We start from the raw sequence: 26,890 nt of genomic DNA on the forward strand, positions 1-26,890 counted from the left end.
CAGCCCAGCAGAGGTCTCCAGCGTAGTCTGGTTGTTGTTTTCTGGGTCCCAGTCCTCCCTGGAACCTGTCCTGGGGAGGGTTTTTGACGCTCTCAAAGCATCTTGTGTGGATTTTTTTTGTCCTATTTTTATGCAAACATATCTTAATGTGCACAGCTATATGAAATTATCCTTGCTTTTTTTTAATGCGACGCTTTACCATTTTTCTGCACAGGTACAGGACTGGCAGGCCTGCCTAGTGGCTGAGCTGCTTCCTCTCTTTCTGAAGTGTGAAAAATGTGGTTTTATATATATATATATATATATATATATATATATATATATATATATATGAATATATTGTTTTCATTCTTTATTTAGGAAGGCCCCAATGAGATACATTATCTCTTTGTCCAGGGAGGTCCGGTCAAACAACAACAGAAAAAGACATGTAAAAGTTTCAGCACAAGAAAAAACATAATAAAGACAACTTTATATATGAATACAATGTAAAATGAAGCAGAGTTTAAAGAGAGGGGGAACTATAAGAAGGGCAACTTGCTGTAAGTCTAAAGAATCATAATTACATGTTTCTGTCAACGCCCTTTTTAAAAGTCCCCGATTCCAAATGTACAGATCAAGTTCTGACTGCATCCTTGGGGACATTTAACAGGATTAATACCTCTAAGCAGAGAGGAGCTACCACCAAGCAAGATCCAGGAACTCCTCACACAGGTCTGAGAACACCCATCCCCACAGTGAAGCACGGCGGTGGCAGCATCGTGCTGTGGGGATGCCTAAGCCAAGGGAGCCGGATCAGTTTGGTCATGAAGAATGGGCAAAAGTTCCAGTGGCTAAACTTACCAAGCTCATAAAGATGCACTTGAAGAGCCCAGCTGCTGCTAATGGTGGCTCTGCAAAATCCCTGTGGGATTTATTTATGTTCTGAATATAAAAAAATAGTTTTTCAAAGAATTCAACAGTCGATTGATTTGGTCTACCAGGGCATATGTAACCAACACAAACATCCATCCATCCCATTTCTTTACCCCCTTTTTGAAAGAACTGAAGAGATCTCAGGGTTTTTCTATAGGGAAAATGTTTGTAAACGAAGTTAAATCTTTTGCAAAGTACAAAAACTACAAAACGCAAAAGTCACATCACCCATCTCCTGAATGAGCTGAGTGTCTTCGTATATGAATGGCTGGAATGAGCGATTAGATTGCAAACAGCAAACAGGAAAACTTTCATTTTAGTTCAACCTTTTGGTATGAAACAAGTACATGTTGGTGATTTCGAGACACCTCTATGAAATGTCAAATTCCCTCGTCACAGCTGGATATTTTAGTTTGGGATTATTTTATTTTTTCCACGAGCGCAACCCGTCACCACAACGTCGCGCTGGAAACAGTGCGGGTCATGGCCCGCCTTCAAAACCGAAGCTGTGAATTCCGGAGGAAGCGTGAAGGCAGCACCGCTCGCAGTGACTCGTCCCCCCCGTCCCCCTCCCCCTCCCCTCTCCTCTCCTCTCCTCCCTCCTCTCAGAGAAGCGGCTCATTTGGTGTGAGACGCCGCCGCGGGGCTGGCACGCGCTCTTTTCTCCCGAGTTCACGCCGGAGGATGAAGGAGAGGTTTTAGGCTTTCACCCCGAGAAGAGGCGTCTGTTTCATCCCTAAAAACATCTCCCCCTCCCCTGAAAGGGAAGGAAGAAGTCCCCCCTACCCCTCGCCTCCGCTGCAGACATGAGCAGTTTAATGGCGTGTAAGGAACCATTTGGTGAGTGGCTCTTCGTGTTTTACTCCCACACCGTGTTACAGCCTTATTTCTTTATTGTTGTCATGCCGTCTTAGCATTTTGTTGGACAGGTGTCCTGTTTTGATTTGGTCCAACCTTAGAGACGCTGTTGGACATGGAAGAAAGTCAATAGGTGTCGTTTGGTTGACCGAGGAAGTTTCCGCACTTCTAGGAAAGGAAACACAACTAACCTAATTCAGACTGTGGGAAAACCCATCCACGCTCATTAGTGTTCTATTAACTGTCCCGTGTGTGTGTGTGTGTGTGTGTTTGTGTGTGTGGAAACTGTGAGACACAGTCCAACACACAAAACGAGATGCACAGTTTATTTATTGCACGTGCTGTCAAATAAACCCAGTAAAATACCGTTTCCGTCATTTATGGTTCAATTATTGGGGGGGGTGAAGAGGATTAAAGTCAAAATGGCGGAAGTAAAGTTGATACAATTGGGTTAAAAGGGGGTTCAAAAATCACGCGACATCAGCGACTTTATCAGAATGGGTTTTTAGTGATGTGTAAATTATTTCAGCACATACTAGCACCTGCATGTTTACGCCAGCTGTAAATGTCTTTTAAAACTGGAGACCAGCGGTGGAAAGCTTTCAGCTCCAGATGTTTACGGAGTGATCTGAAGTCAGCGCTCGGCGTGTGTGTTGGAGGCTCTTATTGTGAAAGGGAAAAGGAAGTTCTGTGAGTTCTGCTGTTGGAAGGATCAAACCAAGAACATGCCTCATGTTGTTATTTAGTAGGTTACTCAGTAGTCCTCAGTATAATAATAATAGTAATAATATTATTATTAATAATAATAATAATAATAATACAGATCAAATACAGCGGAGTTCACTTCCTTTACTTGATTTCTTTCTTTAAAGTAGTATTTTAAGTTGATTCTCAAAACTCAAAAACAAACAGAATTCCCTTTTTTTGTTTGAGTGGCCATAATTTTTTCTTGTAATTCTATATTTTAGGGCTGGTTTAACGTTTTTATTTCTAATTTCTTCACAGTGAATTTGATCGATTTTAATTGGTCAAACAAATTTTTCTTGGTTAAAATGATTTTGTTTTTGTTTTTTCTTCAGTTTTGGTTGATGTGACAATATGTGACGTAGTTATTTGGGTGAAAAGGAATGAATGCTGCTTGTTTGTGTCATTCTGGTTTTATAAACCTGACCTGAGGTATATTGGGTCATTTTAAAAAGTCATTTAAAGAAGTGACACATGAGCCAGTCCCTAAAAGATTCTGTTGACTCATATGTTAATTTGAAACAACATAAATGCTTTATTTTGAAAGAAATCAGTGTATTTGTATGAAACATTGTTAAACTGTTTTATTATTATTATTATTATTATTATTATTTAGCAAGTATGTACACTGACATAAAACTAACATTAAAACAAAACAAAATGGTCTTTTTGCATATTTTAAATTAATCAATCATGTATTTGTTGTGTTTTACTCTAGTCACAGATTTACAACTAACAGCATGAACACATTGTAATGTGTTTTTGAGTACCTGTTGATAAAATACTGGTCCTGCTGATTTTTCTTTCTTTCTTTTTTATTTTTAAAGATCTTTTCCTTTATTAACACGTCTCTCCTATGTCATTATTGACGAAACTCATTAGTCACGTCTATATAGCAAACAACTTCTGGAAGGTTCACTGGTTGTTTGAATGTCACAATTAAATTTCATGTTTCACTTCTTTTTTTGGATCATCAGTTTCTGTGGCGTCACTTTTGGCACAATATGACTCTCAGAAGGATTCCCCAGAAGGTTGTAAAGAGGACTTTTTTTCAGTTCTTAATTCTAGTCGTTCCCCTTATATGTCCTTGTTTTGTGCAGATTGTGAATGTTGTTGGTTTTTGTTACGTTTTATGACCTTTTCTGGTGTACACGCCTACCTTGTCAGGACCACGGTCTTGTCTTTATATGGTGGAGGTCAGGTTTAGGTCTAAGGTGTTGACTGAGTCTAGAGATGTGTTACAGTCACAGTAGATGTAGGGTATAGGTCAGCGTGAGGCTACAGAAATGACTGGAAGTCAATACACGGTCCTAACAAGGACAGGAGTACAAACGTCTGTGTGTGTGTGTTTCTCCAGTCTTTGTTTCACTCTTGACCTTTTCCTGAACAGTACTTGGAATCAGTTGAGCTTGGACTAACATGGAAGTTGGTTCTGAATAAGAAACGGCTCAGTTTACAATCGCTGAAAGTTGCATTTGTGTCCAAAGCACTAATTCCCATCTAAAACAATGCAAGTAACGACAATGTAAAACTACAATGTGAAACTTTAGTTGGAGCTGCTGTAAACGTCCCATGCTAGGTTACAGACGGATGCTCCTTGTTGTCTTTTCCCTATAAAATCTTCATTCAGCCGCATTTTTGCCGGCTACTTTTAGTTGACGGACCAAAACTATTTTCAAGGATTAAAGTTCTCCATCACCACAACAGATTTCTGTTATCTGTAAAAATGAGAACCGCGGGGGGGGCAGTTTTTTGTTGTGGTCTGGTTAAAGCCATCCGATCTAATTAAGATACAGGGATTAAACTGATTTCAACCAGAGCCAATGTTTTAGCCAATCAGAGCAAAGCAGGACTGCACCGGGTGTAAGCAGTGTTGCTAATTTACAGACTTTGTCCCTATATTTCGTGAGTTTTCAGACCCCTCTAGTGACTGTTTTTCAAAGAAGTGACTAGTGAAGTGAAGAAGCAAGTATTGTTCTTTCCAACCAGCAGCGGGTGCTGCAGTGGACCCTCCTCCAGTTCATTTTCTTAATGTTTTGTTCTGTAGTTTATTTAGTAGTTCTTTGCACGTCTCAGTTGAGTCGATTCTGCCAACCATAAAGAATGCCAAGACAATCTATTTTAAATCTCCAGTCAATATGTTTTTATTAAAATCTGTTTTCCAAGATTACGTTCTTCGGGTTTACTGCCTTGGGAGATAGTTCCTTGTCTTGGCTAAATAAAGTCTCCATCTGTCAGTCCCTCCAAAAAGCCAAAGATTCTCACAAATTGTCCTCAAAAAGCTGCTGATTTTGGACTCTTCAAATCCCCTCCCAGCCTTGTTCCAAATGCCAGGAAAGTGCATTTCTGATCTTCTAAATTTCAAATTTTCTCCTAGTGGACGGTCAGCCCTCTACGTTTTCTCCTACTCCTGAAACTCTTGAACAAGTTTTCTTTATATGCTAAAGCGCGATTTCCCTTTATTATGTGAATAGCCGCCCTAAAACAACATGTCTGAACTGAGGGATGATGGATGATGGAGGATAAAGCCTTTTAAACAACTCGTGTTGTGGCCAGAACGGTAGAAATACTTAAGAGCTCACAGCCCTGAATCCCAGGAGTAATTCAACTCATTAAAAAGAGATTTATTTTGCACAGTCATCAATGTTGGGAAAACATTATTTGACTAATATGTATCTATTTTTTTTCTTAGTTTCTTTTGCTGGAATATATTAGAGAAGGAGCACTGGAGATGTTTTTTTTTTTTACCTTTTTCAAAATTGCTTTTCTTTCAAAACCACTTGCATAAAAGTACAGTCAACGGAAAACAGAAAGTGCATCCTCTTTCAGTTCTAGGGGTTTACTGTGATCTGATTTCTAACCAGGTCTAACCTCAAGGGTAAAAACACAACAGATTCCACCATTTCATTTAATAAACAAAAATGAAGCCAATATGGAAAAGCTGTTTGTTTTTGTAGAAGTCCACCCTTTCTGCTTCCATGAGACTTAAGAGTGAAAGTATCAACCATGAGCTGCTGATTTAATGATCATCATATGATCACAGGATATAAAAGCAGGAGTTTTGTCAGTTTGCGGTCTGAAGCGTACAGGTGTGTTAAAACAGGGCAAGGAGGAACAACATCATTGTTTTCTCTATCTGGGAAAGGTCAGAGGTCATTTCCAAATAATTAGAAGTCAATGAGAAAGATTAATATTTGAGTCAGCTGCCAATCTTCCCAGGAGTGAACATCCCAGAAAACTCACCCCAAGGTCAGACTGTACAATGCTCAGAGAAATAACAAAAACCCAAGAGCTCCATCTCAGACTCTATGTGCCTCAGTTGGCAGGTTAAAGGTTAAAGTTCACGACAGGGTGATAAGAAAAGGATAAGGCAAGCATGGCTTGTTTGGAAGGATTGCGATGAGAATTGATCTTTTTTTCTAAAGAAGAGTATGACAGGACAGCGTTGGTTTGCAAAGCTGCATCTGGATGAGCCGCAGACCTTCGTCGAGATGTTTGGCCGTAAAGCATTTCATGTTTGTTGAAAACTAAACCCAACATAGGAGCACAAACACCTCATAGCAACTGTGATGGAGGGGTGATGGCTGGTTTTTGCAGTCACAGGACCCAAACACCTGGCAGTCAGTGAGTCAATCGTGAACTCTGTAGACCAAAGGATTCTACAGTCAAATGTGAGACCACCTGTCTGACAGCTTGGACCTAACTGAGTCATGATGAAACAAAACAATGATCCCAAACACAGCAGCTGATCTGCAACAGAAACGGCTCAAAAAGAAACAAATCAAAGTGCTGTGATGATCCACTGAAATGTCGTGGTGGGACCTCAACAGAGCTGAGCAGAAGTGAATGTCTGCAATCCTCAGTGAACTGAAGCAACGCTGGAGAGAAAAGTGGGTCAAAATTCCTCCACAACCATGTTTGTGGTTAAAAGTCAAACAGAAAGTAATTATTAGAGGTGTTGTGTTGCTGCTAAATGTGTAGTTTTTCATTTACAGCTTTTTAGTTTTGGCTTTAATTAACAAACAACATCATGAAATCTGTTGTGTTTTTGTACACTTAATGTTAGATTTGAATCATTTACTAGAATTGAAAGAGGGTTATTTAAATGTAAAATTAGGAGGGAAGCCAGTAAATCAAGAAATATTGGATCCACTCTGAGGAAACCAAGTTTAATTCTGACAGGACTGATGAGCTAACAGTCCAAGGGACGCAGGACTGAAGTAGACAACCGATGTGAGCTTTTCTACAGCTGATGTTGATCTTTAGAAATCAGGGCAGCTAGCAGCTGATATACCACAATTCTTTTTATTTTTAGCCAACACGTTTTTCATTGAACAAAATGTAACAGAAATTATTTAATTTAAATAAACCTATATTTAAACAAAAAACCTTGGAAGAGCTTGAAAACTTAAAAGTGATATACAGAAGAGCATAAAAACAAAAACTAAGTAGTAGGCTGCAATAAGCTGATTATAGCAGCTGCTACTGCATCTTCACTTTTCTACTTGGTAACTGAAGAAGTACGCACAAACATGAATGGGTTTTTTTTTAATTGTCAAGTATCAGACAATTAAAATCAGTCGGCCAAATAACTGTTTTTTTTTTTTTTTTTTTCTAATTGATGCCATTTTAAAACAACTCCAATCTCCAAAATCTCTAAACCTTTTCACTATTCTGGCAGAAATAATATATTTGTATATAGTCATTGTGGGCGAAGTGTTGGCTACAAACAGAAGTGTAACTTCTTTTCACTTTAAATTATTCCTTCTTTTTGTGTTTTTGTCTGTGTCAGTGGTGTCCGACCCTGCACCTGGAGGGCCTCTATCCTGCATGTTTTAGGTGTTTCTCTGCTTTGACACTTTATTTGAATGACTGAGTGACTCACAGGCTTCTGTAGAAGTTGGAGAGCAGGGAAACAACTCAAAACATACAGGATAGTAGCCCTGCAGGACCAGGAATGGACACCGCTTGTCTGTATCTGTTTACAGAAATAAGTGGCACTAAAGCAATGGCTGTTTTTGTTAAGGTACACTTGAAAAGCTCAAAACTGTATCTGTGCTACTTTCACCAAAGGTTTTTTTTTACCCATCAAAGTCCTGTAGAAAAATGCTGATGTGTGAGAAAGTCCTATTTAGCCAGCGACTGCCACAACCATAAAAACATCTGAAACTGTTTTTTTTGTTGTTTTTTTTTGCTCCCATGCAACTTGACTTCCTGTTGCATGTTATCAACCAAAGATTGCGTGCATTAATTTCCTGTTCTAAACCTTTTAATTAAGGAGGTTTGAATTTCACGGCATGTGCGCTGCCTGTGCACCACCGCTCACACCTGACTTCATCACTTCCTTTTGCCGCAGATGTAAGCAGCTTTGTTTGTCCTGCCTGTTGTTGCCTAAACCACTTTCACACACACCCTGTGTTTGACTCAGGATAATGAACATGTGTTTAGTCACACTGCAGGCTAATGGCTGTTTGCCTGCAATCCTATAAGATCCAAGTCTACACTGAACTTCCCTTTGCTGTCACTAAACTGTAATTTACAGCAGCTCTTCGGTGAATCTAAAGGCACCGTTGAGCTGTGGTTTTAAGACGGAATGACTGCAACTTCAGATTTTTTTTTTTTTCTTTTTGCACTACCTGTAAATTTGTTTTTTTTTTCCGTCAAAGTTGAGCAAAACCACAACTGCAAAGCCAAATCCGATAACCTGCGGTGACACATCTATGTCTCTGAAAGCTGAGAGTTTGGGACTCTGAGTGATTTCTGGTAGATAATGAGCAGTCACTTTAGAAGATAAACTTTCTCCTGAATTAGATGCAAGCTTTGAGTTCTAGGAACAGCTGACAGAGTCCTCGTAAAGTTGCTGGAAGTGGGTAGAGGAAAGTCGCAAGACTTAAATGCTGTTTGCTTTTTATCTCCCTTGTTGAGTTGACTTAAAACGTGGCTGCTTTGGTTGAGGCAGCACATTTCTCTGCTCAGGTTTGGGTTAGGCAGTCAAGTTTAGGAACCCAAACTTGGGATGGCATTAAAATTCACTCCTTCACAATGTTAATCTGATGATTTCTTGACGTCATTTCCGTGTGTTACATTAAATACCACAGCTGAAAGCCTGCTATAGTGTTCAACTGTGAAAATGGGGGGATGAAAACGTTACTATTTTTGCTCGAGTAGCTGAGAATTTAAAACCCTGTATTTTTTTTCCCCCGTCTGTTTCGTGCAGAGATTTGGCAACGTTAGACTCGTGCCATGCACTAAGTGATATGAATAATTTGAAACATTTGAAAGACTACGTTTTTTGATAGATGAAGGCAGATCTTGGTTATGACAAAAGCAAACATTTTACTGTAAGTGAATTAAGCTTTGGAGTGTTTTCTAAAACACACTCACCTCCAATAGAAAACAGTGAAGGTAAACTGACTCTATGTACAAAACTTTTAGTCTGATTGGATGAAAGAACACGAGGTTTCGATTTTTTTTCCTTGTAGGCCTCATGCTACCACACTTCAACCTTACTGGGACTAAAAGCCTCTGGGAGAATCACATAGTCCCGTCTTTATGCCGTTCTAATCCCCGCTCTAAACTTTAAAACTTACTCGCAGCTTTGCTAAAACTAAGTGCCGTCTTCTCTCGGTCTACGAAGATGTGAGCTACAACAGCGCACAAACCGTCAACAAGTATCTGCTTGTTCTTTTGGTGAGTGGTGGTTTGTTTTTTTTTTTTATGTGCACTGGATCTATTTTGATCAAGTGATATGTTATTAAAGAGGCAGCATAAACATTAATACACCCGTGCAGCTCAGGAGCAGCCTGAGCGACAGAGGCGCGCCTAACCCACCCACCCCCGGCTCCGTAGCACATGCGGCAGAATTCGTACAAGGCATGTGCATGTATATTCAGAGCTCGTCTGAGTCTAGACACCGCTGCGGCCTGGGTCAGGTATTGGCACGCCATTCACCTCCATTCATGTGTGGCAACAAGCTCATGACGAGGCAAGGCCCCCACTAGGTTGCCGAGAAACTGCCTTATCCCTTCATGGCAGACCTGGGTGGTCAAAATGGAGAAAAGCTAGGTTCACCTGCATGGAATTATGGCCCCTAAGCAATGAGTTATGATGTGGTTTATATTTCATCTCTTGAACTTTATCCGGAGCATGCAGTTACATGCGCCTGCATTCCCAAGGAGCCAGAAAACAATGCTCCAGTGATCTGGGCTTCAACTTCAACTTGATAACTGGCTGCCGTCACTCTGATGCTCAGTCCGTTATAATTTACAACTCTAAATCAAAAAGCCCAATCGAGGGTGTTACATTAGGCACATGTGGGTTTGTTTGTTTGAGTTATAGCACTTCAAAGAACTTTTATTTTTTTAAGATGAATTTTAGCTTCCAGGCAGCAGTTTCTTCACATTATTTATATTTATATGCTTCGTGATCAAGTCTGAATAGATTCTTAACCGATCGGATGTGGGTAACCTCCCCGCTCTGAGTAGTTTCTTGGAAAGGTTGAACAAATTATCAGATTGTCTGATTAAATGCTCCCATTATAAATTTTGCAAACCATTGTTGGTAGTGAAGTTTGCGGCAGACATCTGGTAACATATAAGTCTATGTTGAAAGCTTTGTAATTAGAGGGGTTTGATGGTGATTTATTGAAGCACCGTTATCACTGTTTGACTGGTATTCTCCGTTTCTGACACGATTTTTGATTGCTTCAGGAAAACCCGTACAAAGAGATGGAGCAAAATGTGTGGCTCAGTCAGAAGTGCTGTGGTATGACTTTTTGTAGTGGTGCGTTTGTATATGCAGCGTAGATAACATATGCAACAAAAACACAAACAAATCAACATATACAGCAAGAGGGTTCTGACAAAATACGGTCTGTCTTCTTTCACCCGGTGTGTCTCTCACTGCTGTACGACTTGCAGTTTTCTCTCAAATCCCTCCAGAGTGCACACATCTAAACTCTCATTGAGTCCCATTGTCTGAGCTCAGAATGTTCTCTCCTAACTCGTCATGTCCTTCACGTAAAACATTGCAGACACGTAAAAAATGACTAGCGTAATGACCAGACGCTTCTTCTGCTTACGGTTCAGGAATTATTTTTCCATATGACTTATCGTTTTCACACAGTGACTGTTTGTCTGGACCCTAATTTGTTGCCCGTCTTATTGAGACGGCTGTCAGGGAGTGATGACACTGTGGTCACCATGGAGACCATAATGATCCACTGCTGGTAGCTTTAACGTTTCTTTTTTATCAGTTTATACATCAAAACAAAGTCTCCTTCTAATTCCTTAGATTATAATTTTGGCCAGTACTTGCATTAACCCTCTGATGGATTTTTTTTTTTTTTTGGTTTCCCAGAAAGTTTGTAGTTGTGGTTGAGCCATTTCCAGTTCAAAAAGTTCAGCACACTTAAAAAAAAAAAAAAAAAAAAAGTTTTCCTCTTCTGATCTGAATTCCCCCAGAGGGAGGCTCAAAACGTCTACTTACTCACCCACTGTCTGTACCCACTTACTCCTGCGCAGGGTGTGGGGAATTTGTATATTGACACTTTCACCTTCTATTAAAATGATTTTTCAGCCATTCACACCACCTGCGAATGTTCTGGGCGGCTAAACATATGCACAGATAAGAGATCACCAGATAAGCAAACCACTCTTCACTGTATGAAATACTTAATAAAGTTTTATTACTATAAACCAATAGTTTTGTTCTTTAAAGACATTGCATGAAACTATTGCAGGAAGATTGATTTGATGATGATTTATTTTTTCTTTTGGGGAACTTGGCAAACTGAAACCTGATGGCATCACACGCAGGGTTGCCAGGTCTCACTGCAGTCTGGCAATAAATGTAAAATATAACCATTTTCAGCATTTAGTTGATTCATATTCTTTACAGTATAAAGGCAATGAAATCTTTGAATATGTCTGAAAAGTCTATTCAGAAAAAGTGATTTGTTTCTACAGCTTACAGATAACAAATCCAACCTTTATAGCATGAACTGTTGCAACAAATGTTTATCTACTAGACTTTTTTTCCCCCCTAACCAAAAAGGTGATTTTGTTTGTTAGTTTATTTGACTTTTCTTGACCTTTTCTGTCATTCCTATCAGTCATACTGTGGTGGGCCGTTGAAATCAGTAGTTTCTTTGCGTCATTTTTTTTCTAGAAATGGAAAAAAAAAAAGAAATACCAGCTGCAAAATGTCCAGTTATGAGCCTTGCTACACTCCAAATGCTATTTTTTTGTGTCTGTAAAAAAGCTGCTTTGAAATGAAACCAAAAAAACTCAAATAATGGCACATGGCTGTTCTTAGGAATCTGGAAAAAAATCAAAATGTGAGATTAAAAAACAACAACTAGAAAATTTCTGAAAAAAGTGAAGGATGCCTATTCAGCTACTGCCCAAAACCATGCATGATGTAAATAGAATTTAGATTCTATTCCAGTGGCTATTAGGGTTGCCACGGCAACCTGACGCCCATACCTCTCACTCCCTGACAGCATCCAGTCACTGAACAAAACCAAAAAATTATGTTGAAATAACTATAAGTGGCAGAGGCATCTGGTCGTCACACACGTCAATTTGTCTGTCTCCGGTGTTTTATTTGGTCGATATGACGAGGTAACGAGTTCCTTTACTTCCAGTTTTGAAAGAAAAAAAAAAAGATCAATTTTGAGCTCAAATCCAATGGAAGTCAATGAGAGTTTGGGTGTGCGCACTGTGCATTCTGGGGGATTTGGGAGGAAAATCACAAGTCCTGTAGGAGTGAGAGACACACTGGGTGAAAGAAGACAAATGACTACATTTTGATATATAAACAGTTTGTGAGGGGAAAAGGGAAACGTTGTTTACCAAAACTTTACAAAATCTAGATAACTCTAGATAAAGTTAGAAAGTATGACATCACAATTGAAGCTGAACATTTTGTGTTATAATGTCCAAAAATCATAAAACATAAACTGTGATTGTGCGAAAACCAGAAAGGACATCAAAATATCAGTCCAGATACGTAAAATTTAACTTTCTGTGACCCGTTTAAACTTTGAACGATGTTTCTACTGTGAAGTCTTTCTGAGCTGTTGGGCTCCACAAAATCCTATTTTCACAAATTATGCTATATTTGGTGAATTTTATCTATGCCATACGATGCAGCGCTACAAAATGTAAAGCACGTTATACCTGAGTGAGCCACGCGCTTTGTATTTTTTTTTTTTTTTGTATACTTTTACCAAAATTCATGGCAAAAATTGGCGAATAGTAACAAGAGTGCTTCGGTGCTTACACATCAGCTTCTAATAATTCGAACGGTTTCAGCAGAATAACTTTGCCCTCGTGCTGTCTGCTGCATTGTGGGTTTTTTGGTTTGTTTGTTTTTTGTTTTTTTTTCCTACTGCATGCTTGAACTTGCAGTAGGTTTCTTTCTAGACATGAAGATGATGAAAGCGGTGTGCAAGCAAAATGCAACATTGTCAACCTTTCCTAGTTGTGTGGGCCTGTTTGGAGTGGCGGTAACAAGGGGGATTTACCTAGCTTTCCCCTCCGAAGATGTGCGCAAGCAGTCACCTCCTGCATTCTCAGCCACCTAAAATAGTTGGAATCTAAAATTAGAAGTCGATCAATGTACGCCATCGCAAATTAGGTGTAATGAATCGAGCCAAATCTACAAATTTAAAATGCCTGGCTGTCACATTTTTTGTGACAAAATAGAAGATTTTGAAGGTTAAAATTTGATCTTAAACTGAAATTTTAGCCTTAAACAGAGCTGCTCACTTGTATACTGACACATTCAAACAGTTTGGCATTCTCTTATGTTTGTTCTTGTCCATCATGAGAAGAACATCGTAGTTTTGTACTGTAAGGAAGGCCGTCAGTCTTCAGAAGGTTTTTAACTGAATGGGGCGGGAAAGGACACGAGAATGTTGCAGTAGCATCCATGATAAACTGATCAGATTGTGTAAATAAGGAAAAGAGGTTCATTTTGTCCTTTTTATTAAATGAAAAAGTCATCCAGCATTTTGTAGTCTGTGTTGAAGAGTCACACCACAAAAAAGTATAAGTGTGGTTAAAGAAAACATCATATTTTGCTTTTAATTACTTCTGTTAAAGTTTTCCTGCCAGTAACCCCATGATTATTTCCCTCAAGCTCAAGTAAATAAACTGAAGAAAAGATGGAGTTATTTATTTATTTTTACATTCAACACTAACTACAATCAACAGGCACAGGCTTTACAAAGTCAAACAGGAAATAAAGTCAGCCTGAAGCTATTAACAGAAACAAGACATCAGAAATGAAAAGACAAGGTCAAAACCTGAACTCAGACCCCACAGACCAGGACAGGTCGCGTGTCCTGAGGCCAGGTTAATAGTAGGGCGATGTATAAATAATTTGTACCCAGTCCAAAGGCGGACTGAGGTGTTACTTTGGCTTCACTTATGACTCAAATGGGAAGAAGTATAACGTCATGTGGTTATTATTGTCAGCATCAGAATATTCTTCATCAAATAAGCTTCTGAGTAGTTGGGTAGGTGGAATTTTGTGTGAGACTATTTCTACAAAATAAACTCCTCTCATGTTCGTTTAAAAACAGCCGTCCTGTTAAAAAGAGGAGTCTTGATTCGTCAAGCAAATGTGACCTTCAAATGTACTGATAAAAATGTCTGTTTCGTGTAGTTTTTTTATGAATATGTGACATTCAAGCTAATGCCTAAAACAAGGCATTTGAATGTCCTAGCTAGAATCCATGTGTTGTTTTAAGTACTTTACCTGATCGACTCCGAATCGGAGTAACCAGCTGATTTCACCGACCGACCTATACACACACGGCGGCTCTGTCCGCACCTGAAATGCTGCGCGTCGGAACCCCCGCAATCGCTTAATCCTAATTCCAGCTTCCCATGCAAATGAACCTCTTCATCCTCTCAGAGTGTAACCCAAGAAAGGCCAGGGCTGCTCTTTATTTTGGAGCCCTTTGGATACAATGGGCTTTACAGTGACGTAGGCCGATGACGGCCCACGTCGCTCCGTCCAGGTATTTCTGGAAATGAAAAGCTGCCTTTGTGCTGCTCTCCCAACTCATCCGTGAATGTCCTTCTTAAAAATATTCCTTTCCAGAGCACGGGTGCTTCATTTTACACTATTTCCATTGTTTCTTGGAAGTGTAAAGGAAATACACTCAAACTGATACTTCACTTTTTTCAATTTGACAGAACTGATTTAGCAGAAATGAAAACGGTTTTATAATGTAATTCAGTGTAAGGTCTTCAAAATGAAACCTCACACCTTCTGACCAGCAGCACCCAGAGCTTTAGCTGTTCAGCTCTGGATCCGTTGTATTTCTCTGAAGTTAAACTTAATATTCACCTCTCCATATTTCTTCTGTTTTAATGCCTTACTTTCTGGTTTTGGATCAGATCAATAAAGTTAAATGGGGGGTGAGAGGTGTCTAAATTATTCTAATAACTAAAAAACTGAAAGTGTTTTGGGGGTGGTGAATACACATGCAAAGTCAATATTTGCTCTATTTCCTCTTGCAGCATTCACAGCAGTAAGTCTCTTCATGTACGTCACCATTTTCTTGGTAAATCTAACCACTGGAACTTTTCACTGTGACCAAACTGCTGTCTTCTTCAGGTTGGATGGTTGCTGCTTGTGTTCAGCAATCTTTTAAATCAAACCAGAGATTCTCAGTTGTGTTGAGGTCTGGTGATTTGACTTTTCTCCTTAAACCAGTGGAGCGTTGTGTTCAGGGTCATCGTCCTGCTGGAAGGTGAACCTCCGACCCAGCCTCAAATCTCTGGAAGGCTCAAACAGGTTTCCCTCAAGATTTTCTCTACATTTTGCTCCATTCATCTTTCCTTCAACTCCGACCGGCTTCCCAGTCCCTGCTGATGTGGGAAAAATGACCATTCTTCACCGTGAAGATGGTGTTCTGGGCATCAGAGATGTTGGTTTTGCATCAGTCGTGATGTCCTTCATGGCCAAAGAGTGAAATTTTAGTCTCTTCTAGATGTTTAAGGACTCCATTTACCATTTACCATCTTCAATATGCGATTTGACAAATTCCAATGCCTTGTTTTTTTGTTAAGCGTTGTTTTCTCCTGGTCCCGTTTTGATGAGGCCCAGCTCTGTTCAGCTTCTAGTGGTCCTATGGACGGATACTCCTATCTCTGCAAAAGAGCTGCCCAGCTCCATCTGGGTTATCTTTAGCCTCTTGGTTGCTTGTCTGATTAATGCTCTCTTTGCCTGGTCCAGATGTGTTGATAGATAACCCTGTCTTGGCAGATTTGCTGTGGTGGCATAATATATTAGAGTCCAACCCTGATCTGTACTTGTCCACAGCTTTGTCCCTGACCTGCATGGAAAGTTCCTTGGTCTTCATGCTGTCTCTTGCTTGGTGGTAGCCCTTACATGTTGTGTGTGTATATATACTGAGGTCATCTAACACAGTTTGTTGCCCACAGGTGGATTCTATTTAAATACTTATGTGACTTTTAAAGGTAATGGTTGGGGCTTCAAAGCAAAGGGGGTGAAAACATACGCACATAGCACTTTTCACTTCGGTAGTTTTTAGAATTTTCTCTTTTTCCCCCATTATACACCATTCATCTGGAGTATTTTGAATAGATTTTTGATGATCCAAATAAAAATCCTATTTGATTTCGGTTCTGAGGCAACCAAATAGAAACCCACTGTAAGTCTGCCGTTATCTCTGCAACAATCGCTGTTTAGTTCCGCTGCCCACATCATTTTTGTAAAATACGTCAGAGTCATAAACATTCATGGTCTTAGCTCCAGGAAGTGGCTTTCGTTTGCTTCTTTGCGGTTGATACTTTGACATTTTGTAGGAAGTTGCCGAAATGAGTGGATGTGACATCACTTTTTTACAATATTGATGCTTATCTTCCTTTTTGTTGGAACAGACAGGAGCAGCTCCGAGCCGGTGGAGGACATAGACACCACCAGCTTTGTGGCAGAGATCGTAAGGAACCATCTCTTTTCTCCAACAATAAGTTTGTTTAAAAGTCCCACACTCCTGACTTGCTGTAGACCCAGCTTGTTTTCTGGTGATCGCTCATTGCTCTTGCAAAGTCTCAGTAATCTGCTAAGTAATGTACCAGAACTGAACACGCCGTGCTGTGGTTGTGAGCGCCAAAGGGCTCGTCGCAGAGCAAGTTGTGGCAGGCTGTTCTCCGTCTCTGCACACAGGAGAGACTTTTTCTTCCTCTGTGGCAGAGTCTCGTGAACAGGCAGAATCTAAAGCTGCCAGAGGAGCGTTAAACAAAGCAAACAGGCTTGTCTTTTCTCAAATGAGTCTCCTCAGCTCTGTTCTCAAGTAATATTATTTGTCCTTGTCTCTTCCACAGTCCTTGGAGACCAATTATCCAGTGCAAGTCACAGATCCTCATGGTAAAAGCTAAATCCTACCGTTGTACAAAGCATGTGTGGAGTGTTTCAGTGAGCAAACTGTAAAATTCTCGTGCAAATACTGCTTTTTAAAAAAAACCTGCAAAGCTGCCAGTTTAGCTTATTTCCACACCAAGATTTTGAATAAATCAAGACTTGTTTTTGTTTATTTTATTATTTTTACAATAAAAGTAAGCAATACTTGTATTTGACTGATGTAAGTCAAGATATTTATTGTGTAATGTTGGATATTGGGGTGACATTTTCATGCTTATACATTATATTATACAAACAAATGTGTGAGTTGAGTATAAGCAACTCAAGAGGTTGAGAGCAGCCAGTCAAAGAAAGGTTGGCGAGGACCAATATCAAATTGAAGCTCCAAATTAGACAAAAAAAATAGAAACTAAACAAGGGATGAAGAAGGTATGGTTGTAATAATAGCATTATGTCAGATTTCTGCTGTTTTCCTCCGTTGCTGTGAGTAGCAGCTAAAATCTGAGCATTTAGGAGTCAAATAAATGTGCCTTGTTCTCCACCGCAGCACTCTGCTTTTATGTGGTCACTTGTTGCACGAGCTGTGACCTGTCTCCTGTTATAGGGAAATGGAGAGGGGGGGGGGGATTAGGCATACTTCTCAGTAAAGGAAAATATATATATATGTATTGCTGCAGTTCTCTTTAAAACACACTGACAGTAAGGTTTCTGTGAGCAGATGCTGTGACACTCCACCTGAGCTCCATGCCCTCGAGATACCTGAGCCCCTCCTCTGAAGACAGGATAAGACAGGTCAGTCGAACAGCCTTTGATGCCTGCTGGATTTTCTTTTCAAGACGTTCACAGAGCTACACAACACAAACAAAATGGTCCTGCTCTCATGTCAGCTCTAATCGCTGAGACAACGCCTCGTTGAAAATATATTATCGCTTATATGCCATTCTGTTTATTCAAGCCTTTATCCAGTTATTAGAACATCAGTGCAACGCACACAAAACAAATTAATTTTGAAGTATCAACTTGCCAAAGATGAAACGGGAGAGACAAAGAAAAATGAATGTGGGGTGATTGAGGGCAAATGTGTACAGAGAAGTCTCATAAACACAAATGTGTAGAACAGTTTGGGTAATTGCTATTGTGTATTATAATCCATGTGCAAATTATTGGTTAATAATTGTTTAATGCAAGTGCACAAATGAGCGCAGATTGGATAACATTTGTGCACAAACTAGCTTGTCTGTACAGAGATTTGAGACTTTCTTCACGTCCTCAGCTCCTCACAGAGTTACAAATACATGATGCATTTAGGAGCTGGTGGAAAACTGGTTCATTTGAGTTTATTTTCTCTTTAGAGTTACTTAATTGTTTAATAACTCAACGACAACACAGCGCTGGGTGTATTATTCTAAATTTAAAAACTCTAAATCAGACAAATGCTTTTGGACAGTGTACTGTAAATGTAAATACACAATTTAAATAAGACAAACAGTCCTTTCCAAAGCCTGTGGCGGACAATGGGAGCAGACAACATCATTTCAGGAAGGCGCTATAATGGCGTGTACCGGTGACTCTTCTTCTGAGGTCCGTATAAACCAAACGTCCGTCCTTGGTGGTTCGGGCAGCCGATCCTCCTTTAGCCCTTCTCGACCTCAGTCTTACAAAAGATCCTTAGGAATTCCTTTTTTATAAAAAAAAGTAATACTATCAAATATCAAATATAGTAAAAAAAAAAAAAGCACAGTCCAAAAAAAGCATTTGTTTTATTTACAATTTCAAATTAGATAAGTGCATCAAAATATATACATGAACAAGCGATTATTTATTGTTAAGACATCTTTCCCAGTTAAAATAACCACACACAGGAAGGAACACATGGATCCAATGGAGATCTGAACGGGCCAGCTTCACTGCAGTCATTAAATGCAGCATGTAGTTGTGTAGTTGTGTTTTGTGAGGAGCTGAGGAACAGGAGAAGTCCCGAAACTCTGTGTGCACACACAAGCTTATTCGGGCACGAATGTAACCCAACTCGTGTGCGTCACGCCATTCTTCCACTCGTATTTAACAGTTTGTTCACACAGGAACCTTTCTGAGTGTAAAACCTGCCACCTCTGTGAGGTTGAGGTTAAAGTCTGTATACAGGGCAAAAACAACATTATTCACTTCCTGATGTCTGAGTTTGTAAAGCTGCCTGACGTGTGCTCATGTTGTTTGATATTTGTGAGGTTTTGCAGTTACCAGGACTTACTCAAACGCTGTTGTACGCATTTCTGATTATTATGAGTTTAATTTCTGTCCATTCAATTGTTCATTTACATTTTTCAACAAAACAAACTAAAGAATTGTTTTCTAAAACTCCCTTTTGCTCAGATGTATGTAATACTGGATGTAAGAAATTGTCAGATATTGTATGGTAGTCTAGATCTGCGATTTAGAAAATTTGAAATCTGGTCTGGATTCTGCCCAAATGGCACGTCAGCCCTCGCGTTATATTAGGAGTGCATAGGTGTAATGTAATAAAGTGTAAATGGTAACATTAATAGCCGGGGTATGTATGATGCAATGTTGACAGGCTTCAGTTCTTTAGCCCTTAGCTGACATGCTAATGTTGACATGAAGCCAAAAGGCATTCGTGCTGAGTGAGACCAGCGCCCCCTATTGGTGCCATTACCACAAAGACAGTGGAGGACGATGTTACATTACGTCACCAAGGTGTTATCTAAGTGTACAAAGAAAGCTAGGCCTATAAAACCAAAAATCTTAAAAAAAGAATGGGGATGAAATAAGGTTTTATTTTGCCTCAGTCCAGTAGGAGGCCCATGTGACTAATTTGCTCAGACAGTTGAAATCATTTAAAGTGGAAATGTCTTTTGTGACGACGTTTAGGCAGCTCGTTAAAGGCAGACAGTGTAATGTTTCACACTATGTTACTGTATTTTAACTGTCTAAGAACATCTGTACACTTTAATCATTTTAATGGTACAGTGTCTTGTTGCCTTAAGTTCAGTTTGTTTAATGTTTCAATGTTTCTTGTGTGAAAACAAGAGCATTTTGGCACGGAAAGTAATTTAATCACATTAAAAGAGAACAAATTCAAATGAACCTACAGCCTACATTAGGGTCACACGCAAGAAATTATAAGCAAACAGTACCTTTCCTTTAGCTGGGAGTCATAAGTAAATTTAATAAAATGGATTTGCTTATTACTAGTTGTTCTGAACTTTTCATCTTCTTAAAAAAAAAAAAATTTTGGACCTTTTGAACAGCAAGTTTGAGAACCTTGGGCTTGTATACTAGAAGCACTGTTAGTGTGTGAATCACTTTGTAGAACTCTGGATGAGGGTAAAAGGTGCTACATGAAATTTGAAACATTTCATTTAAAATGTGTTTCTATTATGTAGGTCTTAGTTATTTTTAGTTAATGTTCCTCATGCCCTTTGTAGGTGTTTGTATTGCCCACCTGTGCCGACTTTTTATTTTTTTTAACAGTCCGACTTACAGATCTATGAAATCTAGGTGTATGCATGTTTGCACATAAACTATCAGCTGAAAAAAAAAAATTAAAAAGCCTGCTGTCTTCTTAGACCTATGACATTTTAAAGTTTCTTTAAAACACAAAAACTCTGCAGAAAAAAAACAAAAACAAAACAGTTTGTCCCCACGAAACATGACACCACCAGATCTTCTGCAGGCTTAAGAAAGACCCAGTGTGCGATTACTCTCTAATTTTAGCTGTGAGCAAACAGGCTGTGGTTTTGTTCGCTGCACACCTGTGAGTATTTTTAATGACAGAGCAGAAGCGTCGAAGCCAGATAGACATCGCTGTTTGTTATGCCGTTTTCTTTAAGGCTGCTTTGATGTGATGTGAAAGAGGAAGGAAAAAAAAGAAAAACCCACTTACAGTACAAGAAAAACCTATTAGCAAAAGTAAAGAAGAGAATTTGTTCATTCCAGTCCATCCATTTATGACTGATGAAACGTTTCCATCCCCCGCGGGGCAGATTCTCAACTCTCTGTCTGGCCTTGATCTGCGGTAGTGAGCTGCACGGTTTATGTTCAGACATGTTTCACTCCAGCCTTGGAAAAAAGCATCATATCACCATATAGGTGCATAACTAAGATATACAAAGATCTGCACTCACACATGAAACTGCCAACATGCTCAGACGATTCTTAATACACATACTGAATTGTTTAAAGAATATCCAGCAAACCGTATCGTTTTTGTGACATTATCTAGCTCTATGCTACTTAAACTGTTCAGGTATTACAATATATATGCCAATGACAGCAGCCACACATAAATGGTTTCCAAAGAGGATGTTCCGCCATTAAGCACGGCTCCTATAGTCAGATTTGTCAGAAAGTTGAGTTTATTCAAAGAACTGTGTAAATATTTGGGGTGGAACAGTACACACAAGTTTACTGTTGGTTTTGGGGTCATGGTTTGGTATAACAGGAAAAAGAAATGACAAATGCTAGTTCTTTTCCCCCATTTATTTTAGACCAGCGGTTCCCAACCCTGGTCCTCGAGGAACACTATCCTGCACGTTTTCATTGTTTCCCTGCTTTTCAGCAGGTCCTTTCTGTCTGCAGAAGCCTGTTAATCACTCCCCCATTCAAATCAGGTGTGTCAAAGCAGGGAAACAACTAAAACATGCAGGATAGTGTTCCTCGAGTACCAGGGCTAGGAATCACTGTTTTAGACGATAACCCTCCTAAAAACAGACAGGAAAACAACCACCCCTTACTAGTAGGGGGGCTTTAAGGTAGAAAGTCATGTACAGCGAGGTAAGATTTGTGGTAAATGGACTGTACTTGTATAGCACCTTTCCAGCCAACCAGGCCACTCAAAGAGCTTTACAACACAATCTGTGCCCTCATTAACCCATCATACAGCACTCTGCTACATCTCTACAAAGCTAATCTGAATAAATCATCCTATAGAGTCTAATCAGTGCTTTTAAACTCCATTCATACACCGATGGGGCACACATCGGAGGCAATGAGGTGTTCAGCGTCTTGCCCACTTCGACATGTGACTGCTGCCAGGAATGACAAACTCTCTCGCTGGCATACGCCTGCTCAAACCCACTGAGCCACAGTGTGGGGTGACCTATTCTTGTGTTTGTGCCAACCTCCAGAAAACCCAGAAGCTTTCAACTTGAACAGTCAAAAAGGTGTATCAACTGGTAATTTAAAAAAAAAACTTGTGGTATTGTACTGTTCATCCGATCTGAACTGTAAACGGTGTCCTGCAGCACGTGTGTGGAAAGAAAAGTTTGATAAGCTCCTCTGTTGAGAAAGGAGTACAAAATAGGAGTGTTTGCTTCAATTAATTAGATCCAAACTTCATGCAAATAAAGGAAACGCGACTGAATAACATTTCTCGATGAGACAATACAAACTAAAATGGTAAACTCTCACACCTAGTTTCTCAACAAGGTGAGTGCTGGTGTGCTGCTCATCTATGGGAGGCACCCACTGAACACCTGGTGACGTATCTAACGGTGTTTATAAGACTCCACAGAGCAAATCAAAGCTTGCATCAAATTGTGACTCATTTGGCTTTCCATACATAACCTCACACTCCTCTGCAGCTTTGACTCATCAGGACAGTATAGCTTTTCCACTACGCTGATTTAAAACAGTCCTTCTTGCTTTGCTTTGACGTAGGGAGCTTTAGAAGGCATTTTTCTCTACTCCTTTTCGGTGGCCACAGTAGCAAAAAGAAACAAACAAAAAAAATCTGTGAATTCCTGTTGAATACTGCTCTGAACTGTGCTACGTATTGTTCTTTCACTGGGATAAGTACATGCTCACATGTAGTATGTACATAACACTATTACGTCTTTGCAAGTCTACAAAAATGTTGTTTTTTGTATTATGTGTTTGAGAGATTTTGTACAGTTGTTATTGTGGAAAGAAACACCAATTTATTGTAACTAAATGTATTAATTTGTGTTTTTTGTGGTTGTAGCCAATTGAAGATGTGGAAGAATGCACTTGTCCAACATCTACTTCACCAGGTACATCAATTCTTTTATTCCCAGGTAAACTGCAGTCATTTCTACTGTGATGTTTATAGCATTTTATATTTTATATTTTATTTTAAACTGTAGCATTTATTTTGTAGCATGCATTTTGTTTTATGTCATTTATAACTCTGAATATCAAAATATAAACAGCCATGGTGAAAAGTAAGTACACCCTTTTCAAGCCTAAGGTTTATGCATCAGTGCATTATAAAATGAAATAAAAAACAATCTGGTGCTTTCCAGAGGTCTGTACTTAGAAACAGGTTCAACATATCCTGGATTTCTTCTGAGGTCCCATCCACCTGACTTCAGATGTTTTTTTTAACACAAGTTTCTGCTGCATTTGCACCTCCTATCCACATGCAATCAGTGTTTTTGGTGAGAAAAGGAGATTATAGAAAGGCTTTTCAAAAGAAAAAACTCAATTTCAACTCAAATGGTCCCTACGTGGGCTGAACAAATGCAGTGCCCACTATTTTATGCCACAGAAATTAAAAAAATTAGTTGTTTTTTTTGTTGTGGTTGTTGTTTTTGTCCTGCAGCTATCACACTTTTCTCTTCATCCAGTCATCATTAAACTTAGATTGTGGGCTAAAATTGGGAGGGGAATTGTAAACAACATCAAAAAGAAAACAAAGAACTACTTGGGGTGGACCCAAGCTGAGAGTCATCTTCCTCTCTTTGTTGATATGACGTTAATGTGGACAATCTGTCCATCTAGTGGTGCAGCATGGGTATTGCAGTAGTTCTTTCTACTTGTGCTTCAGCTTCAGAGGGACCGTGCAGTCACCTCTCAGGGAACGAAAAGCAACTCGTCTCGCCTTGTAGTTTGAAGCAGACCTCATCACTTCCATTTCTGATTGAAAGTTCAGTTTTGAGAATTTAGGTTTCGATATAGAAGCTTTCCTTTTAGCTGTCAGAGCAAAACAAACTGATTATGCAGTTCCCTCTCTTTTCTGACTGTTTCGATACCGTTTCGATGCCTGTCTTTGCTTAGAGGAAGAGCAAAACAAGCCTAAGGCTGTGGGCTCAGGCGCCCCCCCCGTCTGCTTCATCTCATTGTCATTTTGTTATAGTTATAGTTCTGGACCATCGTCTTGTTTCATCCCCTAGTATGGGCCTGTCAGACAAAAGGCCTCACATTTGACTCTACATATTTTGGCATGCAGAGGAGTTCTTGCTCAACCAGAAGCAAAACAAGCCCAAATTATCACCCCTCCACCACCGTGCTTGGTAGTTGGCATGAGGTGTTTGCACTTCATCTGTCCACAGGACCTTCTCCCAGAAGTCCTTTGCTTTATTCAGATGCAACTTTGCGAACCTAAATCATTCTGCGACATTCTTTTGAGAGAGGAGTGGCTTTCTTTTGGAAATGTTTTGTAAAATCAAAAGTAATAGTGTGTGTTTGTTTTCTGAGAATGCATTAATCTTTTATGATCTTAAATCCTGAAAGTTAAAACGGGTCTACTTACTCTTTTGCCATAACTTTACATATGATAGTTAACTTGTGATTTAAGATTAATATTTTTCAGTTACTGAAACCTGTGTTCTTCTTCTCTTTTTTTTTTTGTTTTGATTTTTTTTTTTCCATTTTGAGTTTAGACTGCCCCAAACAATTGCAGATCCTAAACGGCCCCTGCGAAAAATGCTGCTGCCCAGCACCTCCTCCCAAAATCAGCGACCTAATGAACGACAACGACCTGCTGGACATACTGCGGCTAAAGCTAGATCCGAACCACTGCACCATCAAAAACTGGAAAAACTTTGCGAGCCGCTGGGGGATGACCTACGATGAACTGACCCTGCTGGAGCACCGGACCCAGGGCTCCCTGTCCCGCAGCCCCACGCTGGAGTTCCTGCTGCGCTACAACCAGAAGACGGTGACCGAGCTCACCGAACTTTGCCGCTTCTATCAGCGCATTGATGTGCTGCGGCTGCTGCAGAGCTGGATAGAGAAGGACTGGCCAGCACGCTGGCAGCACACTCACTAACGAGCTAACATCTGTACATTTATTTCTGCCAGGGGTTCCATGTTTAGGGTTTCCTCTCTTTCATCACTTTCAATTCAGAGTACAAATCTTTTACCTCTAGTGAAGTGCCTTCAGAAAAGATACACAAGAGGGAACCGGACACTGTGTAAATATTTTCAAATAGTTTTGATCTTTTTTACATTTTGTCTTACTACTTATAGTTGCTATTTTTGGCTATGGTAAAATATAAGAAACAAAAATGTTCCTAGACCACACTTCCTAGTCTCCAATTCTCAGATAAAAGAAAAACTCACACTCATAAAGAAGACATACGGTTCAACATTACCTCATCCATCATGGATATTTGATTTATAATTAGTGGCTCACACTGTTCACTTTGTAGTCCTCTGTGTATTGGGTCAAAACCTTTCTAATGCTGTTCAGATTTCCAACCAAATCTTCTCACGCGCTTTGTATCAGCGGCGAAGGGGACCTGTCGCGACATGGCCGCGCCCTGAGTCGAGTACCACAACAAGACGTGTAGTAAACGGAGAACAAAACCACACATTTTCACACACATAACATGTAAACGCATCACACTTTAATCAGTTACGAGAACGAAGCAGACAACGTCAGGGCCTATGAATTTGCAACAATCGTCAGACATTTCTGCCCCAACTGTGTGTGGGAGAAAACGAGGAACAACTAGGTTTGATGAGATGGGTTACCAGCTGGCAAATTGTTTCGCTCTCCATCGATGTTCACTTGAAAGCTAAATCCATCCCTCTGTCCTAAAAAAAGTGTACCTGAAGGCAGCTGATCCCGCTGCGCCTCCTACAAAATCAACCACCAGACCTTCTGGGACACCATAGCGAGCTCAAAACATCGACACGTATTCTAATACTATACCAAATGTCCCCGATTTCTCTCTTTGTTGGGAATTGAAGCAAGCGGGACCTGCCATGTTGTATTTTTGGAACCAGAGTCTGTGGACTGGCGACGCGGGGCTTTAAGTCCCGCTTACTCCCCCTCCCTCGACACAGTCACGGTGTCACATGACCTTTCTTTTACACATGTAATAGCTAACAGCAGCAAGGTAAGAAGTGAGTCAACGAGTCGACACCTGAAAAAAACATTTGAGTTGTTTGTTTATGTAGAGGGGGCGGGGCTTAAAACTTGTGCCTCTCCTCTTCTGGCTTCAGCTTCTGAGATCCATGTTTCATATTTTAAAGAAAGAAATTCTGATTGGTTAATTTTTGTTCCAACACAGAACTGTTTCAGGACACAGCACTCAGAAAGAGAACTTGAAAACTTGTTACATCATTATATGATAGATGAGCAAATCATGGGTTCTTGTATAGCATGGTTTAGAGGGGGCAAAAATACTTTCAGTTCTTGGGTCTACTCAATGTCTTCTCTGAATATCTTGAAGGCCCTGATGGTTCTCCCCTGCCTCGTCACATGGCACTTACTTCATCAGCTGAAATACCTCGTCACTGAACGCAGCCTGAGGTCAGGAGGTGTGGAGCAGACGGAGCTAACGCTAACATCCACAGTTCAACGCTGTGATTTTCTCACCTAAAACAGTTTTCAGACACCTGAACCGTTAACCTGCGAGTCTCCATCTCACCGACACGTTGGGTTTGACAAGTTGTTAATGAAATTATTATCAGGATCATGTTTGAAAGTTTCTTTTTTTTTCAGTAAAAACAGCAAACATTAGGAATACAGGGTTGTTTCTGAAATGTGTACTTTTACAGTTGAGTTTTGTATATTTAATGCTATTTCACTGGTGATATTTGTGTCTGAGTATCATATTAAAGATCATTAGTTGCTGAGACAGTTTCTGATGATGTCTGAATACAGTACAATCAAAAGAGTAACCACAAGTAAATGTTTGTCTTGTTTTCTAATAAAATCTCACATCGCAAATGTGGTGAAAACTTTCAGTCACGTGTTCTC

The 26,890-nt window shown here is 39.8% G+C and overlaps 1 protein-coding gene across 2 annotated transcripts; it reads left to right on the forward strand.

Annotated features, from left to right (window-relative positions):
- The first annotated feature begins 1,525 nt into the window (after positions 1 to 1,525).
- Positions 1,526 to 26,877, forward strand: edaradd (EDAR-associated death domain). Of its 2 annotated transcripts, none has more exons than XM_017421742.3 (6): positions 1,526 to 1,755; positions 16,440 to 16,498; positions 16,884 to 16,926; positions 17,639 to 17,712; positions 22,901 to 22,973; positions 24,561 to 26,877. In XM_017421742.3, exons 1-6 carry the CDS (start codon positions 1,722 to 1,724, stop codon positions 24,947 to 24,949), a joined length of 672 nt encoding a protein of 223 aa, XP_017277231.1. In that variant the 5' UTR covers positions 1,526 to 1,721; the 3' UTR covers positions 24,950 to 26,877. The 2 variants fall into 2 exon arrangements, with proteins under 2 accessions (XP_017277231.1, XP_017277232.1); XM_017421743.3 differs by having other exon boundaries at positions 22,901 to 22,949.
- The last annotated feature ends 13 nt before the right edge of the window (positions 26,878 to 26,890 follow it).

This window comes from Kryptolebias marmoratus, linkage group LG22 (genome assembly GCF_001649575.2).
Source record: "Kryptolebias marmoratus isolate JLee-2015 linkage group LG22, ASM164957v2, whole genome shotgun sequence".
NCBI classification, from domain to species: Eukaryota; Metazoa; Chordata; class Actinopteri; order Cyprinodontiformes; family Rivulidae; genus Kryptolebias; species Kryptolebias marmoratus.